Source organism: Anolis carolinensis, chromosome 5 (genome assembly GCF_035594765.1).
Source record: "Anolis carolinensis isolate JA03-04 chromosome 5, rAnoCar3.1.pri, whole genome shotgun sequence".
Lineage (NCBI taxonomy): Eukaryota > Metazoa > Chordata > Lepidosauria > Squamata > Dactyloidae > Anolis > Anolis carolinensis.
Window position 1 is genome coordinate 18,052,335 of NC_085845.1, and position 20,626 is coordinate 18,072,960.

The window sequence follows — 20,626 nt, forward strand, 5'->3', positions numbered from 1 at the left end:
TAATCCCACTCTCCCATGAAGACATCTGCCCTTCGGTTTAATACCCTCCCTCCATTTCTGCTTCATTCCATAAAATATAAACTCTGGCTCAGTCATGGGCAAACTTTGGCCCTCCAAGTGTTTTGGACCTCAACTCACACAATTCCAAACTCTACTGGCTGTTAGGAATTGTGGAAGTTGAAGTCCAAAACACCTGGAGGGGCGAAGTTTGCCCATGCCTGATTTGGCTCATTTCATATAGCATCTTGTTTTGTTTTGCTTTCTTTCTCAGACCCATAGCTTCCATTTGGCCCTCCTCTTGTCTCCTGAACTATTTCATTCTGAAGAATAAACAACAAAAAGATTAACCTGCAGGGAGAATAAGGAAGACCCAAGAGGGGCAAAACCCTAACTTCTTCCTTGCAATCTACCGACAAAACAACAAAACTAAACACACCACAACCTTGAAAATTGACAGCACAACCCCTCATTCATGCCTCTAGGTTGATACAACAAAAAGAAAAGAAAAATAAAGTCCTAATTAGAGGGAGAGGAATAATTGCTTTTATCCAATTGCTGCCAGTTAGAAGGCTAAGCTCTGCCCACTTGGTCTCCTAGCAACTCACTCAGCCCAGGGCTCACTTAGGCCTCTTCCACACTGCCTACAAAATACAGACACCACCAGACAACGCCACAGCAACGTGTGGCCGGGCACAGCTAGTTATTTTATATAGCATCATTCATCATTTTATACATTTAATTGCACCTTAATTTAGTTCTTTATTATGAAAATGGGTATGATGAGGTTTATGTGTTTTCAATTATTCTTTGGTTGTCACTTAAGTTTTTAAGTTTATATTGATGCTATTTATTTGTTGTTTTGATCTGTTTTGTTGCTCACTTTGGCACTGAATATTTGCCAGTTTTTTCTGGAAACCGCCTTAAGTCCCTCTGGGAAAATAGGGCAGTTTACAAATAAATTATTATTATTATTATTATTATTATTATTATTATTATTATTATGGAACATATATAAAGGTGAGCTATGTGTTGATATAAGTTTTCCAGGCTGTATGGCCATGTTCCAGAAGCATTCTCTTCTGACGTTTCTCCCACATCTATGGCAGTTACAGAGGTTGTGAGGATGCCTGCTATAGATGTGGGTGAAACGTCAGGAGAGAATGCTTCTGGAACATGGCCATACAGCCCGGAAAACTCACAGCAACAGAGTGATTCCAGCCATGAAAGCCTTTGACAACACAAGGTGAGCCTTGCATCTCTAATTTGCCTGGTGAGGTGAAACAGTTCAAAGTAAGCCTTGAAGCAGTTCAAAGTAAGGCATTATTATTATTATTATTATTTATATTTATTCCCCTGCTTTATCTCTCCTGCAGGAGACTCAAATTGGCTTAAGATAAAAGCATCAGAATACAATTTAAAACATACAAATATATAAACATCAGAACAGGATTAAATATAAACAGTATTTTAAAAAATCCCATTAAAATACTCCCAGACAGTGATGCCAAAGATGGGAGTTACTGTCCAATGTCATCAGGACCTGCAGTGGCACAATGGGTTAAACCCTTGTGCCAACTGGACTGCTAACCTGAAGGTTGAGTTGCTTTTTTTCGTGTCAGAAGTGACTTGAGAAACTGCAAGTCACTTTTCGTGTGAGAGAATTGGCTATCTGCAAGGACATTACCCAGGGAATGCCTGGATGTTTTTATGTTTTTACCATCCTTGTGGGAGGCCTATCTCATGTCCTCGCATGAAGCTGGAGATGATAGAGGGAGCTCATCCACACTCTCCTCGAGTTGGATTCGAACCAGCAACCTTCAGGTCAGCAACCCAACCTTCAAGTCATCAGTCCTGCCAGCAGAAGGGTTTAACCCACTGCACCACCTAGGTCTCCAGTTGGGCTGCTGACCTGAAGGTTGCCGGTTCGAATCCACAAGACAGGGTGAGCTCCCGCATGTCAGCTTTAGCTTGTAGGGACACAAGAAAAGCCTCCCAGCAGGATGGTAACACGTCCGGGTGTCCCCTGGGCAACGTCTCTGTAGATGGCCAATTCTCTCACACCAGAGACGACTTGCAGTATGTTCTCAACACGATAATAATAAACCAGGGGCACAAAGGCTGGAAAGGGCTTTCACCCTTCATAAGAACCAGTAATCCTGTTTTATAACATTTTCATTTAGGCAGGCTTTTAACAACAACAACAACAACAACTACAACTACAACAACCACAACGGCAATGACGACAACAAATCGTATGCCCCGAGTCCCTTCGGGGAGATGGAGGGATATAAAAATAAAATAATAATTATTATTATATCTCTCTTCAAGGCTTAAACTGCAATCATGAAGACATACTGTGTATAACCTTTTTATTGAAACTCTTCTTTCAATATGTTTTAACCCAACGGGTCTTTAATCATGGTATTTAATGCCTTTTTGTGAATTAATGTTTTTTAGCTGCATATTGTTAATTGCCATTATTAGTCAAATGCCATTTTTGGAAAGGATACAAAGTAACGAAAATAAAGACATACTCTTCCCCATAACACCAACCCAAATTAAATGGCTATGCTTTGGAAAGCTGTACTGAAGATGAGGAACATCAATCCTAATATGTGGGGAAATGTGTACAGGATACATACAGCGCGCGATAGTGTCAAATGGCAGAGACTCTGAGCATGTACAGAGTGCTTTCCCGCCTTTCTCTCACACACAGAAAAGCCCCAGAGCTCTGAGGTGACAGGAAACTGAAGCTTTCCGAATAAAACATGCTTTGGCAATCTTACCCAGCCCCGCCTTTCCTTCTCATCACCAGCCGTTACTTCCCCTGCATCCGCCGAGCCGCGACTGCCGAGGAGCTGCTGATAAACGCTCAGAGCGCGAGCAACCTCGCCGCGCAGGCGCACTCGCGTTAAATAGAACGCGTTCGGATAATTTCCGAACTTCAGCTCCCAGAATGCCACACCGTTGGCTACACTGGCGGAGCTTTCTGGGAGTTGAAGTACAAAACCGAATGGAAGCTGGAAAGCGTGAGAAAAATTGAGGCGATGCGAAGGAAAGGGGAGGGGGTTTAAAAGGCCGCTAAACGAATGAACTGCGCATGCGTATTTTCGAGCGTTTCTGAGAGGCGACTGTAACAAAGCGCATGCGCAGTTTGAAAGTGGAAGTGGACTGCGGGCAGAGCATCTCGGGAACTGTAGTTTATTGCCTCCTTAGCCAAGGAAGCCACAGTAGTGCATTTGGGTGCAACTTGTCAGTATCAAGGATGATGGTAAGGCATGAGCTGGAGATGGCGGTGAGAATAAGATACATGCTTCTTTCCTCTCCAATGGATGTGTAGAAATAATACTAAATGATTGAAGTTGTATTTTTCTTATTAGGAATAATATATTATTACACACCAGTATTATGGAATCCTGGGATATGTAGTTTTACAAGGTTTTTTGCCTTCTCTTCCAAAGGGAGCTGGTGCCTCACCAAACTACAAATCTCAGGATTCCATAGCATCGAGGCATGGCTGTTCAAGTGGAGTCAAACTGCATTAATTCTACAGTGTAGATGCACCCTCAATCGTGGGAGATGTAGTTTTACAAGGTTTTTTCTCTTTCTCCTCCAGAGGGAGCTAGTGCTTCACCAAACTACAAATCCCAGGATTCCATAGCATCGAGGCATGGCTGTTCAAGTGGAGTCAAACTGCATTAATTCTACCGTGTAGATGCACCCTCAATCCTGGGAGATGTAGCTTTACAAATTTCTTTCTCTTTCTCTTCCAAAGGGAGTTGGTGCCTCACCAAACTACAAATCCCAGGATTCCATAGTATTGAGCCATGGCTGTTAAAGTGGAGTCAAACTGCATTAATTCTGCAGTGTATACCAGGCATGGGCAAACTGAGGCCCTCCAGGTGTTTTGGACTTCAACTCCCGCAATTCCCAACAACCCATGCACCCTCAATTTCTTTGCCAGTGCTGTTGGGTAGTAAACTTTTTCCAAGTTTTTGTGATACACCCAATTAGAATTGACCTTTATAACCCAGGAGCAAAAATTGTGTTACGTGGTGTAATTATATCCTTGTATTTATTACTAAATGGAATAACAACTCCTCCGTGCCTTAAGAGTGTTCTCACATACTCCACTGTTTCCCCAGGCGCTTATAACTTCTGGCAGCTATTTTTATTGGAACTGTTCTTTCCAGGAATCATCCACAGTTTTCTGCAAGTGATGCATTAACTGTAATTTGAAGCTCCTTTTGATGGAAAACTCCCAGTTTTCTCTGTTTCTTCTGAGTGAAAGTCATATGTTTACTTGGAATTTGAGGTCTTAATAGAGTTCTTGTTGTGTGTTTTTACTATTCCAAAAAGGAGCCCCCGATGGCTCAATGGGTTACACCAAGCATGGGCAAATTTTCTTGCCTTGTGGCCGTATTGTGGGCCCGGCTGGGAGAGGATGGGGCCAGGAGGGGGGAGGGGTCATTCTCAGGTTGTTCTCCTTGCATAAGGACGGGGCTGCTCACCCCATCCTTATGCCGGGAAGAAAATGAGACATGTTTGCGACTTCCCCAATCCTCCTTCCCAATATTCCTCCCTCTATATTTTGCAATCCATTCGGCATCATGCCGAGAAGAGAGTGAGGCTGGTGACGTCCGAGAGCACCCCGGAGGGCTCTCGACCAGTGCATGTCCTCCTGAAGCCATTTCCTCAGCATAAAGACAGAGCTGCTCATCCCATCTTTATGCCGGGAAGAAAATGAGACATGTTTGCGACTGCCCCGATCCTCCTTCCCAATATTCCTCCCTCTATATTTGGGCAATCCTTTTGGCATCATGCCAGAAGGAGAGTGAGGCTGACGACGTCCGAGAGCACCCCAGAGGGCTCTCAACCAGTGCATGCCCTCCTGAAGCCATTTCCTCAGCATAAAGACAGAGCTGCTCACACCATCCTTATGCCGGGAAGAGGACAAGACATGTGGTGGCTGAGATTACTCCAGAGGGTTCTCAGCTGCTGTATGCCTTCCTCCCCCATCCTTTCTGCATAAGGTCTCAATAGTCAAGACGAGTTTTGAGCTAACGTCCACAGATGACTTTTAGGCAGTTTCACAAACACCCAAGCATATTTGCATTGGGGTATATCAGTTATTGGGCCCCTGGTGGTGGCGCAGTGTGTTAAAGGGCTGAGCTGCTGAACTTGCAGACCAAAAGGTCCCAGGTTCAAATCCCGGGAGCGGAATGAGCGCCCGCTGTTAGCCCCAGCTCCTGCCAACCTAGTAGTTCAAAAACATGCCAATGTGAGTAGATCAACAGGTACCACTCCGGCGGGAAGGTAACGGCGCTCCATGCAGTCATGCCGGCCACATGACCTTGGAGGTGTCTACGGACAACGCCGGCTCTTCAGCTTAGAAATGGAGATGAGCATCAACCCCTAGAGTCGGTCACGACTGGACTTAACATCAGGGGAAAACCTTTTTACCTTACCTAACATATTAGTTATTTGGAGTGCTGTCTCCGCTGACATCCTCTCTAACCATTAATAATAAAGCCTCTGATTTTGCCTTCAATCCGTCTGTGTCTTATCTGATTCTCTGGAAACTTGTCACTGGGCCCCGAACCCACAGTTTCAGTGGAGCTGAAATCCCATAACAGTATGATTTTGAAAAGAACAATAGCTTCAGTTAACATCAAAGGGTTATTCTAAGAAGTTCTAGTTTATTGTAGATCTGTAGATCATTTCTGATAGTTGGTAACCCTATGATGATCGTGTCCAGGATTTTCTTGTCAAAAATGTGTTCAGAAGAGGTTTGTCATTGCCTTCCTCTGAGGTTGAGAGAGTGTGACTGACTCAGGTTCATCTATAGTTGAGTGACGATTTGACACTCAGATCACTCAAATCACACTGGAACAATCCACATTTCTGTTTGAATAGCTTCTTGTTCCAGGCTAAACACAGATGGCATGCATCTCAACCTTTTCTATTGTCTCTCTCTGTTTATTATGACATAGCTTTGCCTTTATCTATTTAATTCACAGAAGAATAGAAACTGATGTAAGAAGAAATGTGTTGGAAACATTAAGTCTATCCATCACAGTGCAATGCCCACAAGTGTGCTTAGAGACTGTGAAAAATTGAATAGACCCTGATCATCTTCCTGAAGTGGAGCATACAGGAAAAGCTTGATTTTCTAAAGTAACTCCTCTCTTTTTTTTTTTATTATTTTGCCTTAGTGCTGGTGTTGGGACAAATCTGCTCTGCAGTGTACATGAAATTAAATGTTATTATTCTGACTGTTTGCAACCCCATTTGTCAATCATACTCCTTTCCCCATCCCAGATTTAATTTCAGAAATCTCCCCACGTTGAAAGAGATATTCTCATTTGTTTGCTTCAAAACATTTGGTCTGTCCTAAAACCTAGACTTCTTCCCATATGGTTAGAATGATTTAAATTCCCTTTGCCTTCCAGACTGAACAGAATGCACAGCTATTGATCTAGCTCATAAACATACTTTTGTATGTGACATCTGCTATGGCTTGGAAAGCCTTATACAGTCTGTTCAAAGAATAATGTTGCATTTTTGCATCTAAATTCTTTCCCCTTGTCAAAACAGTGAAGCACAAAGACAGCAAGTCCTTGCCTTGTAAGGTTTCTTTAAGGGATTTTCAGCACTCTACAATTAATGCAGTATAACAACATTTTAACAGCCATGGCTCAATGCTATAGACTCCTGGGAAACGTAGGCTGGTGTGCCAGCAGCACTCTTTAGCAAAGAAGGCTCAAGGCCTTGCAGAATTACAACTTCCATGATTCCATGGCACTGAGCCCTGGCAGCTAAAGTGGTGTCAAGCTGCATTAAGTCTGCAGTGTAGATGCACCTCTGATCAGTTTGTCATGACCCTTTAAGGTGATAGCCGCAACTTCTGAGATGAAATCAGTGCAGATGTTGGACAATTGATGAGGATCCACAAAACCGAGCGTTATTTTTTGATCTAATATGGTTCTAAGCCATAGTGTTCTTGCTTTTGTAATAAAATATGAAGTATCAGGGGTATCCCATTTTGGCAATGTCCAGCACTGAAGTTTCTTTATTAACTGGAAACATTTTCTTCAGAATCACAGCTGCATATACTAAAGTCGTTTTGAGGATAGTTTTGTCTTTGAATGTGGCTTGTTTGAATTAAATACCAGTGCCTTTAACGTGTGCAGCATTGCAATGAACTCACCCAGCGTAAACAACCTATTTGATACTGAGTTTGGCTGACAGTGTGAAAATCCTCATATGCACTCTGCTGGGGAAAAAATGTATTTCTTGTGTATGTCCTTTCTCTGCCTTATTTGTATGAAACTGGCATGGAAACAGAAACTTTATTAATCTTTATTTTTTGTTTTTCTTGCATAGCATTTTCCCTCCTTTCCATGTGTTAATTGAATGCTTACACTTCCCTACTCCAGCCTATCTATGTCTAGGAATGCTGGAAGTTGTAGTCCAACAACATCTGGAAGGATTTATTGCCTACTCCATTGTATAGGATTGTGGAAGGCCCAAGTGTTTTCCTGCATCACAACACTGTTATTTTAGTACTTTCCCCCTTGCCCCTTTCTTTTTAAATGTTTTATGCTCAGAAAATCATTTCCAAAGCTGCATTTTCAGATGTCAAACTCTTTATTTAAAAAAGAGATGTATAATTGGAAACTGTACATAAAACCCAGAAACAAAGAAAAATAGTACAGTAGAGTCTCACTTATCCAACATTCGCTTATCCAACATTCTGGATTATCCAACTTTTTTGTAGTCAATGTTTTCAATAAATCATAATATTTTGGTGCTAAATTCGTAAATACAGTAATTACTACATAGCATTACTGCATATTGAACTACCTTTTCTGTCAAATTTGTTGTATAACATGATGTATTGGTGCTTAATTGTAAAATCATAACCTAATTTGATGTTTAATAGGCTTCTCCTTAATCTCTCCTTATTATCCAAAATATTCGCTTATCCAATGTTCTGCCGGCCCGTTTATGTTGGATAAGTGAGACTCTACTGTACAAGCACTTCTAAACTAAGAGCCTGGTTTTTAGATTTTAAAAAAATCAACTCCAAAAAACTATGACAACTTTTTCATGGATCAATGTGAGTATTGTATCTTAACTCTTACCAAAAAAGGAACCATCCTTTTCTCTGAGTAGACTGGTAAAAGGCAAGGGTTTAGTCCATCCTGGAATAACCTAAAAAAGAGATTTTCCCCTCTCCTCTCTCTGCTGTGGCAGTGTGGGAAGATGATGGCAGTGACAGGACACATGGTCCTCTGAGATGGCATTTCCTCTCTATAGAATGACCCTTGACTTATCCATGAATCATATCAAAATCCATAATTTTGGCTCTCAAACCTTCCCTTAACTGGGGATTTCATCACATGCAAGTGACTCCTCCCCCCTGTTTCTATACACTTCTAAACCAGTTAATAGACGAAGTACCATGGAGCCCATCATATGATGCAGACAGACTTCTGGCTGTCATCTGTGACATTTCTTCAGTGAACTGTGTCAGAAGTTTGGAGAAACGGGGAGAAACCATCTTCTGAGCTCCTGATGCGCATAGAAACGGGAGAAAGTGCTTAAAACATTTGTCATGGGATCTGCCAGACTTGCCCCTGTTGGATTGATTCAGTGACATGGAGGAATGGCATCCCTACAGGTAGTCTCCTTTCCTATGCTCCACTACTTTTAGAAAATCCTTCCCCATGAGCCTGTAGCAGTAATTTTTTTTAAAAAAGAATGTAATCCTAAGGAATAGCGCAATTGTACGATATCACGACTTTACTTTCACTGCATTTTCTCCTTTATAATACCACAATCTAGGCTTTCAAAATTTCACAACTGCTAGCTTTTAAACTTATTTGTTCCTTTAAAAAACAAAGTATAGGAAGTTAGAGCAGTGCCCTAGGTCTCCTTTAGAGTAACAGTATTGAGAGGGAAAGTAAAGGAACCCAGAAGTAGTATCTTGTCTTAAGAACAGTGCCTTGGGTCTCCTTGAAGCGGATAGTTGAAGCAGGAGAAGGCGATCCTGTGTGATGGGGATAATTAAATTCTCAGTCTTCTTTAAGGATGGAATTTCACATAAAGGAGATGATTTCTCCTGCTTTTCCCAGCTCCATCTGATGAAGTCCTTAGACATGAGGTTGATTTACATAAGAGATATATGGTAGATAAACTTGGAAATTACAACCTTCTTCAAGCCTCTTCTAGTGATTTGTTTATCTATAATCCTGTTGCTTACTTATTGTATGTATGTATGTTCTGTTGTGCAGCTTTATTTCCTTCCTCTATGTTTTCCTGAGAAGTTGTGCGAGGGGCTACAGACCATGTGATCCGCTCTGAGATGAGCACAGAGCAGACTTATTTAGACTTTGGGACTGCTCAGATTGCAGACTTGCAAACACTTGCCTGCTGTTTATTGTAGAGAAATGTTCTGACTAGATGGCACAGAAACTATCTGAAACATATCTATAACTGACTGATAAGTTATGTACCTGTGTATGCTGACCACATGAAAGCCGTGAGTAAACCAAGTATGATATTTTTTACCAAAGTCTACTTTATTTTGTTTCATGAGTGCATAATATAAGCAAGTTGTTTTATGGGAGAGTAGATATATTTTTGGACACTAAAAAACACTTCTGAAGAACTGCTATTTTTTATGCACTGGCATATTCTCTGTTTCCTAACAGATCAGAGGCAAAAGATTATTCAGTCTAACACCTGAAGCCAATTGCCTTGCATATTTACATTTGATTGTATACCACTTGAGAAGATTTTACTCAAACAGGTTTTTTGGCTCTCCTTAAAAGGGTTATGATCCCTAAAAGGCCATTCTTTTCTTAAGCATGTCTGCCAATCTTCTCATCTGTATATATTGCTGACTCTGAACACTTCACCCCTACTCTCTAGCAAATTACATGCTACAATTCTTCTGATAGACAACTGATATTAATTCTCAAAATCTACAGTTGTTAAATCATTTTCTTCTTTCTTATTAACAGGTTAGAATATATTTAAAAACACAATGATTTTTCTTTCATCTAACTAAAAACCATTTCTGCTAGGTCATTTAGTTTCAAGAACCATTCTTCTCTTGTAGAAATCTTTAAATTCTTTCAATTCTGTCCATATAATACTGTTTTAATACAGAAACAGCAAACCCATGAGATTGTCATCTTGTTCACTGAAAAATTGTAACTTTGAAATAAAAATGAATTAGTTCATAGAAAGAAAAGGTGAAATTGGAAAATCATATACTGTATGTTGTTGTCAAGTAATGTGTGGAATTAACTAGTATTTTGTTCATTGTAACAGCTTATGATAGTTGCTTTTTTCCGTATCCAGAATGGCATTGCAAGCACGTTCCGGCAGAAACCTAGAAGAAATCATTTTTAAAATTATAATGTAATGAAAAGTATTTAAAATTTGTCAAGATTACATTACAAAACCCTGTAATATTCATCTTGAATTGCTTCCATACCAGGACCAATTAATATTACTGGAGAATTCCTTTCCCACAATCATTTGAAAAGTGGTATTAAAGCAATGGTTCTATGTGACATTTGATAAAGTGCTGTATTATCTGGTCATGACTTTCACCAGAGCTGGTACTTTTATAATGTTTATTTACAAGTAGGTTCTGTTCAGCAGCTATCCCATGTAATGTTAATTGAAAGCTTCTCTCTTTTTTGTCTCTCCCTCTTATTGTTTTTGTTCAACATGTTTAAGCATTGCCGATGAAATGTATTTAAACTGTAATTATTCAATTCATCTTCCTTACTTTGGAGAGGAGGGTGGCACAGTTGGAGTCTAATTGCTTTTTCATCTCATTGCTTTTATTGTTTCTTTTTATAACACAATAACATTATTTTCCCATTAAATAAACCAATGAGAAGAAACCAGTCATTCAAATATGCATTTTGAGGGAAGCAATTCCACAGTGTGTAAGGGACAGTGACAAACAATTGATAAGTAATATCTTGCTAACTTGGACAAAAAACTATTATTTCCAAAAGAGAAAGGATGTAATTAAAGTCACAATAGTGCTGAAAACCACCAAAGCTATTGTGACTTTAATTAGAACCCTTTTTTTCTTTTGCATTGTACAAAGCAACCTGGGGCAAAACATTCAATTATGCATCTAAACATCTGCATATCTATTGATTTAATCCTAGCAGTTGGAAACAACATATTACCCGTAGTTGTTTCTGGCTCTTGATTAAGGGGATCTAGAACTTCAACCTATGCACAACTGGTAGAGACTGCAGTATTATGCATCCTTCTTTGACATGATGGGTTAGACTCCCACCATTCATGCCTAGTAATTCATTTGTATCACAAATATGAATCCTGAGCTTATAGTCAAATAAACATAACTGATTTTCTATGGCGCATACTTACTTTGAAGAAACTACAATTATCTTTGCCCAAGGTGGAGAGAAAACAATTTTCTGATTCGTAAGTATTCCTTCCATCAAATCTTTGGCTGTGTCCTCAGCCTTTAACACAGGAAGTATTCTGAAGATATATAGAGGAGAAATATATGAAATTATTATGCCTTATTCAGAAACTTCAGCTAACTATTACTATGAATGTAATGCACGGTTAGCGCACACAAATATTGCTTTGGCATTGGATATCATAGAGATTCCAGTCAATCAGTAAAGTTATAGCTAGTTATGGCTAGTACCGAAAGACAAGGGAATGTATTAACTTTACACTTTGATGGTAACATAATAAAAGATGATTCCAATCCTAGTACAATGTAGTTGTAACAGTGTTTAGTTTTTTCTTAAGAAATGTTTCAGAAAGTACCATAATTAAAAAGTAACTACTTTGGATACTTTTGGTAAAGAGAAGCTGAAAATAACGTTTTTGTAAAAGTACAATTTGACTATGCCTTGTCCAAAATGCTTGGGATCAGAAGTGCTGTGGATACTGGATTTTTTAAAAAAAATTTGGAATATTTGTATATACATAATGAAATATTTTGGAGAGGAGACCCAAATCTACATATGACATTTTGAGTTTCATATACACCTTGCATATGCACAACCTGAGGATAACTTTATGTACAATATTTTTAAATAATGATTGCATACATTGAACCATCACAAAGGAAAGGTGTCACCATCTCATCTATCCATGTAGGCAATTTTGGATTTTGGAACATTTCAGATTTTGGATTTTCAAAGAAAATACTCAGATTGTACGTATAATAGTGATTAATTACTCTTGGGGGATTCTTAAAACTGTAACTCCAAGAAATTTCTTCAATCAGAGAATCTCATAGTTTTTTTAAATGTGAAATTTGCCCACTCACTCCTTACTTACAGTGTTTTGCTAATCTTTAAAAACCCAGTATTGATAATAGAGGGACACAGGCATGTCATCTGGATCCCATCTTTTCTCAAAAACCGTAGCTCTTCTTTCAGACCATTGTGGAACCCAACAGCAGCAAACTTGCTTGACCTAAAAAAAGAAAGAAAACGATATCCATTATCAAGAGAAAAGTTACTTCAGAACCCTCTACCCAGACTAAATTTTTTCCCTTTGCACGCCTCACCCCCAATTCCCAACTCCTCCTATCTAGGCTCCTTCCACGCTTCACACTCCCCAGTCATCCTCAAGTTTTTATTCCATTCCTTAATTACTGCAGAGAGAGCAGTTTTGCTCTAGAAAGGCAGTGAAACTGAGAGGGAGACACATGCATGAACTCAGGGATCAGACCCAATAGTGCGGCAACTGGAGAATTATCAGAAAACGTAATATTTCAGCTATTGTATCCCTGGTGGTTGCTGTTGTTTGCTTTCAAGAGGTTTCTGACTTATGGCAACCCTAAGGCTGAGATTTTCTGGAACTGACTTTGCTGTCCCCATCATGAGAAAAATGTCTTAGTAAGGTTTCCATAATCAAAAAAAGCTTGGGAACCATGAAAAATCTACAGATGACTATTTTATGTACTTCACCAGATTACAAATCCCAGGATTCTGTAGGACTGAGCCATATAACTGTATCATGCAGGTACACTCTAACATTCAAAGAAATGAGCTTTTCTATCTTATCTGTGGCAGTATGTCTTTGGGATCAGAAGTTACTTTGCTGACTAAATGAGCAACTGACCTACAAGATCAGGATTTAGTCTCTGAGCCTCTAGTTGCTTATCCTTATTCCATGAGCAAATCCAGGACCTATTAATGTGGTGGATCTCAATGGCAATTGGTAGCTGTCATATCAGTTAGGCAATGAATCATCTCGAGGTTTTTATCCAAATTTAATTGAGCTATCCAAGGTACTGAATCCTCGTCCTTCTGACATGGAAGTCAATAGCTGTCACATCTGAGTTTCAGCATATTCTTAATAGAGAAAAAAATGACATGATACGTACGTGTAAGTCACTGTGAATGGAATACCAATATGTCCAGAAATAGAAGCAACTGTGACAATATGGCCGTGATTATTTTTAATCATTGCTGGTAGAAATGCTTTGGTTGTCTTAAATACAGATAAAAACAAAAAGAACAAAGTCAGAAGTCAGTATCTAAAATGCTTGATCAAAAATATGCCCATTCTTATTTAGGTCATGATACAAATGTTCAGATTGCAAAAGAAAGATATGACAGTGAGTGGGGTGATCTGGAAGAAGTGTGGGCACTGGGATGTATGCTACATCAAACTGGTTGGATACTTCAGAGTTTGGGGGGAATATTTTTTCAACATGACTACTAGAATTCCCCATCTACTGGTCTACTGATTGAAGGATTCTGGAAAGTTTAATTATTTTTAAGTTACTTTTCCAAATTCTAAGGCTACTCTACTGGTGTTTTGCTTGAGTTCACTTGAACCCAGCTACATATTACTGGCTGTCAGCCTCCTAATCCCCATGATATCTATTTTTCATTAAGTAATCCTCAAATTTTTCACTGCAGTAATATGGAGCTGCCATTAAATAACAAGGTTATATTTAGTACACATGTACTATGATTCCACAATGCTGGATAGAGCTGGCAGGAGTTGTTGTCAAACATCTTGAATTGAAAAAGTCTGATGCTTATCTTTGCTTAACATCTGTATTTATAAGATTGCATTTATAGTTTTTATATTCAAATTCAGACTTCAGGTATTAGTGAGTTACCCAGTAATGTGCAAGAACATTGACATCAAACATTTCTTGAATCTGCTCATCTTTTGTTGAAAGTAGTTTAGCTGTGGTTATCACTCCAGCATTATTCACCAAGATGCTAACATCTCCAATATCTTTTTTCACCTATGAAATGGAGAGAGAGGGCGATTACAAATTAGGGATGTTTAAAAGAAATTAAGTTATATTTGGACATCTCACAGCAAGCTGCAAAGAGGTGACAGAGCCCCTCCTGCCATCTCACCATGCTGCCTGAGGTCTGTCCCATTGACAGGCTTGGGGAAAAGCATGTATTCGTTCTATTGATGTTTTACCTTGTCTGCAACTGTATAGATTTCCTCCCTGTTCTTGCAGTTCACCACCAATGCATGTGCAATAGCACCCAACTTTCTGCATTCCTCAGCTGTCTCTTCCACACCTTGCTATGAAGGAAAAGGCATAGAAACCATGATGTTGGCAAGTAGATAGAAACATGCAAAGGTTTTGCACACAATCCACACTTTCCTGGTCACCGCCACTGAAATTTTAAGCAGCCACATAGTGATAGAATGTAAGTATTGGAATCTTGATGATAGCCAAGATTAGTTATAGAGTCCAGCCAGATATAATGATGACTGCTGTAGCTTAGGCAAATATCAATGAAAAGTCATTCTGTCTCCATAAGGCAATGTCTATCTCCCACTCTGTGGGAAAAACACTCAAGTCCACCCAGAAACTCTGCTTTGCTTTCTGGGTCCTTGAGTCTCAGACAGTGAAACTGGAAGCCCACCTGAACACATTTTTTAAGAAACTACTGAGAATCCCACCAGGCACCCTAGCTGACTTGGTCCGGGCAGAGATTGGTCTCCCCCTCATTAGATCATGTGTTCACTTCACCCGATTTAATTATTGGAGAAGTCTAAAAGATTCTTCAGCATTCTCCCCAAGGGATGTTTTAAACAGCTAGCAAACTTCAAAGTCTGAAATACAAGATGTCAGAAGCTGCTTGAATTTCACCCCACTCTGTCTGATAAGCTCTCTATCTTGAACTCAAGGGAGAAGCACCATGAATATATTTTTAATCACAGTGATCACCAGGTTAGGCAGACTATTTATAACTACAAATTTTCCCACTGTTTCAGGCTTTACAAACTTATTATTATCTACCTTGTAGCGGAGTGATGATAATAAATGGAAGCTCTTAATGTTTGCCCACGATCCAGAGTCACGCATAGAACAATAGCATGCCACTCAGGTTTGCAGAACAAAAATACAGGAACTTTACTGATTCCAAGAGATCAAAAAACAGTAGTATTTACAATGATCCCTCTTATCACTTACAGAAGTCTATAGTCATAAATAGCACTTTCTCAGTCTACAAATCTGCTTCAGAGAAGAATACAGTCCTGGTTCTTCTCCCTCTTTTCTCAGCAACAAACAGGCCTCCAAAACAGCAAGACCTCTGAATACACTGCTCTCCCACCAGCAGTACTCAATCAGCACTGAAAAGTTGTCCAAATTGGTTCTGCAGGAGCAGAACAGAAACAGTATCAAATCAATCCCCAGATCTTTGCAGGCTCAGCCAATCGGCTTCATGCACTTCATTTTCCAGTTAACACACACAGCACAGTGCCTTTACAAACCATGACATACCTGACTAGGATCACATTTCCCAAACTTAGGCAACCCTTCATGGCCCTTCATTTTCAAAGTTTGCTCACAGCGGTGATTGGTTGTAGATACATGGGCACTCCTTTGGCTCTTCATTTATGTGTTTGTGGGCCCCCGGAAATTGAGGATTTGTCTCACTATTTGTTTTCCTGCCCTCTGTATTCTGAGCCAAGAACTAAAATCCTGGGGCCTATTCTTTATCCCCTTCAAACCTATACTGTGTCAGAAAAGATTTTCTACCTTTTGGCTGACACTAACCCTATGGCTACTTACAAGGTGTCTCATTTTGCCCTGGCAGCACAGAAAATACGGGCAAGACTAATTCCTGATATTGCAGTTGACTATGCTGTGGATGCTTTTATTTAATAATGACTGTTTATATCCAAGGTGTTCCCTGCTTAAGTTTTAATAATGCTATATATACTTGGTTTTTCCTGGTTTATAAATATGCAGGTACTAGTCCATGTAGTATCTTACGTAGTAATTTAAGGACATATCTCACCATTGATTTATGAAGCATTTTAATAATTTATATAGGATTTTAATGGTGTATTTTCTATTGTATTTAATAATTTCATGTATTTATTTGTTTGCCTTATATGTGATAGACCTTTGGTCTAAGCATGGAATAAAACTTGATGATGATGACTTATTGAGTTTATATCCCGCCATTCTATGAACGTGAGATCCAAGATAGCTTATCTATCCTGCAGTGATATTTAAGTTACACTGAGAAGGATTTTGGCAAATACATAAAGATTTTCAGAAGCAAAAGAAAGTAGAAAATAGAAGATTCTGGGAGAAGGCAATGGCAGAAAAGAATGAAGCCAGGTTTTGGAGAGTTATTAGCAGCTGAAAATATAGAAGATTTAAACTGCTCGGGTGTCTTTAATCTTTCTCAGAGATTGGGTGTTACACATTTCCAAGATTTTGGCAAATCTTCAAACAAATTTCTCTTTCTGATCATATTCCAAAAGGCTTTATCTGAATAGCAATGAGCAATTGCAATTGATGGGCTGAATGACATTTGCCAAAGGCGAAACAGTGAGCTGTTAGCCTGATACTTTTAATGTGAATTTGACTCCTAGGTCCTTTAAATTTCCAAACTTATTAATGAATTAGAATCCTTATTTTCAGATTGGTGATTTTTTTTAAAGTCAGTTGTTAAAATCCTAGGAACTTTAGACTAATTTGCTTTCAGAATGCAGCCTCTAAACTGTACTTTGAACATATATTGCATAAATCAAGAGGCTGCAGGGAAGAGATTATTCATACCAATGAAACAGATTTTTGTAGAGTTCAAAGTACAGCAGACTATTTAGTCTTTATCATTTGATTAAAATACACACAGACACAGAAATACACACAGGGATTTACTGAATGTTAAAATAAACATAGACACAAACACTCGGATCGTTAAATATTTGTTTGTGTTTTTATAGACTTGATTTCAGCCTTGGATTCAGTAAACAGAGCCCACCTTTGGATGAAGATAATCTAACACTGATAAAAGATTGCTATATTTTAACAATGCCAATTGGGTGGGATTTAATGGACAACTCACAGAACATGATGGAGTCTCTCAAGAAATGCAATGAGATTTTGTCTTTTTTATTTAACTATTGTGTGTGTATGCTTTAATGCAAGAAATGATATTCCTTTCTTTCTTCTTCTCACCCTGGAATCAAGTAATGTTCTGATACATGTAGATGATTTTGTTCTACTATTCCTTATCCAGATCGGCTGAATACATATATAACACATTTATATTCAAGTTTTCACACTAAGGTAAAGGTAAAGGTAAAAGGTTTCCCCTGACATTAAGTCTAGTCGTATCCGACTCTCGGGGTTGGTGCTCATCTCCATTTCTAAGTCAAAGAGCCAGCATTGTCCATAGACACCTCCTTAGTCATGTGGCCGGTATGACTGCATGGAGCGAGCGCCGTTATTTCACACTAATAAGTGCATTAATATCACTAGTCAAAAACCAAGATACAGTCAGCTCTCCAAGTCAATGGATTTTGCATTCATGGATTCAACTATCCATGGCTTGAAAATATTATGTTTTTATTTCAAAAAGAAGATTTAGATTTGGGATTTTGCCATTGGTATCCATGGGAGGGTCCTGGAATCAAACCCCAGCAGATACCAAGGACTCACTATAGTGGTCTTTGGGAAAGGTTCAGGAAGGCACATGTGGACTGCGGATTGTTATACAATACTGCGATGCAGCTCCTTTCAATATTGGGATATACATCTGAACAATAAAACAGATACTATTCAGAATCTTGTTGAACAGTTATTAATAGAGTTTATTCAATGAGAAGACCACAGGTCTTTCACATATAGGACAAACCAATAAATACATAAAAACCAGATTATTAAATACAATACGAAAAACAGCATTAAAATCTATATATATAAAAGAGTGATGGAATCCTGGCACCAAGCAAAACAACAAAACTAAACACCCCTCAACCTCGAAATTTCACAACACAGTCCATCATCCACGCCTCGAGGTTGAAACCACAAAATATCACGTCACAAACCTCCACAGGGCCTAAAAAAAACCCCAAAACTGGAGCTATTCAGTACAATTCCAATGGGCCACAGCAACGTGTGGCAGGGCACAGCTAGTACTATATAAATCATTAAAATGCTACATAAATTGAAGGCGAGAATCACCCTTAAATACTACATAAGATACTACATGAGCTAGAGCAGTTATTTATTGTCTATAGGCTAATGATGCTGCATTTATACTTTTGGAAGAAGTTCAAGATGAGCTCAGTGGTTTAATCCGCTGCACCACCAGGGGCTCCTTGTATCTATAACTAAGCTATATAAACAAGCACATGCAATTCTGTAGCCTCTTTTGATAGTACATAAATGGCCAACCTTCCAGATAGTATGGGAAAAGCAACAAAATTCCTATTCATGAAAGAAATTGTATCACAAAATTGCCACTGTAACAAGATTTATTCAGCCAGTGGTGCTTTGGGGTGCTTTTTAATCTGAATTTCTCACCTCCTTCCCATCTCTTTTGATATTATACCCATTCCTTCAATTACTTCAAAGTAGGGATGTGACAAAAATGGTACCGTTCATAAAACACAGGGGATATGTGATTTTCAATACTTTAGTCAAATATTTATTGAGTTATGGAATTGCTGGCTGATTTGAGGACTCTTCATTTACAAAAGGAGACAAGATTGACAACTCAGTGAGAAATGTTCATGGCATTCTTATTGCTTTAAGTCAGTGTTTCTCAAACTGTGCTCCTCCAGGTGTTTTGGACTTCAGCTCCCAGAAATCTCAGCCAGTTTATCAGCTGTTAGGAACTGTGGGATATGAAATCTGGAGGAGCACAGTTTGAGAACCACTGCCTAAGTAATATAAATAACAGTGCCCCAGCCATTCGTTTTAATTGCATGAATCAGTACAAGACAATTTTAAATACTCCACTGGGTTGCAGGAGGGAAGGGAAATCCATTTAAAAAGGGGCACCCTTTCTTGTTAAACACTACAAACTGGGTTTTATGATTCACAGTGCTAACTGCAAAAAGAATTGAGGAAATAAAGGCAGCTGAATGTGTTTTGCCCTTGTTCATTGGGAATTTTCAGCAATGGTTAGGTTTCTTTTGACAGGTGGCCCAGTTTAAATATCTTGCTCTCCACAGCACCAGGAAACAAGGGGAGAAATGTACACCATTAATTCAAAATGTAGAAATCAACAACTTGAAAGGAGGACACCTTTTCTAATTTAAAGGGACAATATTGTTTATCTTTTTCACAAGGAACATTATCCCCATTAAGAAATCACACCCTTTTATACATGCAAAATGATAGCTATTTCCAACATACAGAATCCGTGCTTGCAAGAAATACTTTCCTGAATCCCCAGTGGACTACGGACAGGCATCACTGCAGATCTCTTGCCCACAACATTTAGAAGGTAAACAGTAAAAATTACTAACCTTATTGATATCCCAAAGGACCAGCACACTTTGGCGTTTGGCAAACTCATAAGCTGTTGCTCTGCCGAGTCCATGTCCAGCACCAGTGATGAGAACAATTTCTCCATAGACAGACTTCCTGTTCTTTGGAATAAAAAGTTTTACCAGAGCCTCCAAACATGAATACATACAGATGATGGCATTTTTGAGGAGTGTCAATAGGACAGGTAATACTGTTCCTTCCTGAGGTATTCTACACTGAAACATTCTGTACTGCGAGGGTCTGTTATATGTCCTGGCAGCAGAAGCTCTTGGCTTGTCAGAGGGACCCAAATGCCGCTTATAACCTTCTGTGTGAAAACAATAGTACACAATAAAATAATAGTCAAATGAGATGCTGCTGCCCACATGGGATGGGTGGTACTGTTGCTTTCAGTGTGAGAAAATTTTATAAGATAAAAGTATGTTGCAATAATTATGCAATATTATGAAAATGTACATGAGTCATACAAACATCAATGAAATATAAAGTTGCAGCACATCCTCAGCATTAGCTAGAGAATAGGTTTTCCACATAAACGAACAGCCACACCATTTGTAAATGTGCTTCCCAAACAGGGCTACTAACACCTGCTAATTCTTGAGAATTAATGTCACTTATATATAGGTAGGCCTCACAACTTCATTAATAGGAAGCTCCCTAGCAACGCCTTGGGTGCATTGACAATGTAGAATTTATGCAATTTGCCATAATGGCTCAATGTTATGGAATTTTTCAGTTGTATTTTGGCGAGGCATGGGTACTCATGGAGGGAAAGGTCTAAAGACTTATAGGATTCCATTGCATTGA

At 39.0% G+C, this 20,626-nt stretch overlaps 2 protein-coding genes across 3 annotated transcripts in view; both read right to left on the reverse strand.

The window, feature by feature from the left end:
• klhl8 (kelch like family member 8) overlaps positions 1-3,012 on the reverse strand; it is a 31,128-nt gene extending 28,116 nt beyond the window's left edge. The window contains exon 1 of one of the 2 annotated variants that reach the window (XM_003221288.4): positions 2,787-3,012. The gene's annotated coding sequence lies outside the window, so the exon portion shown is untranslated. The remainder of the gene's footprint in view (positions 1-2,786) is intronic. The other variant, XM_062981855.1, reaches the window with a different exon arrangement.
• A 6,554-nt stretch (positions 3,013-9,566) lies between these two features.
• Positions 9,567-20,355, reverse strand: LOC100561108 (17-beta-hydroxysteroid dehydrogenase 13). The gene is made up of 7 exons (XM_003221289.4): positions 19,798-20,355; positions 14,485-14,592; positions 14,165-14,296; positions 13,418-13,524; positions 12,364-12,501; positions 11,431-11,547; positions 9,567-10,405 (listed from the first exon to the last, which is right to left on the reverse strand). Exons 1-7 carry the CDS (start codon positions 20,041-20,043, stop codon positions 10,333-10,335), a joined length of 921 nt encoding a protein of 306 aa, XP_003221337.3. The 5' UTR covers positions 20,044-20,355; the 3' UTR covers positions 9,567-10,332.
• Positions 20,356-20,626: the final 271 nt, after the last annotated feature.

Excerpts from the sequence above, each read along its gene's own strand:
- LOC100561108 (XM_003221289.4), bottom strand. The coding sequence starts at position 20,043 with ATGTTTCAGTGTAGAATACCTCAGGAAGGAACAGTATTACCTGTCCTA. Across the intron at positions 12,502-13,417 it reads CCATTCACAGTGACTTACAC|GTCAAGCAAGTTTGCTGCTG; the intron begins GTACGTATCATG and ends TTCTTTTTTTAG. Across the intron at positions 11,548-12,363 it reads TTAAAGATTAGCAAAACACT|AATACTTCCTGTGTTAAAGG; the intron begins GTAAGTAAGGAG and ends ATATATCTTCAG.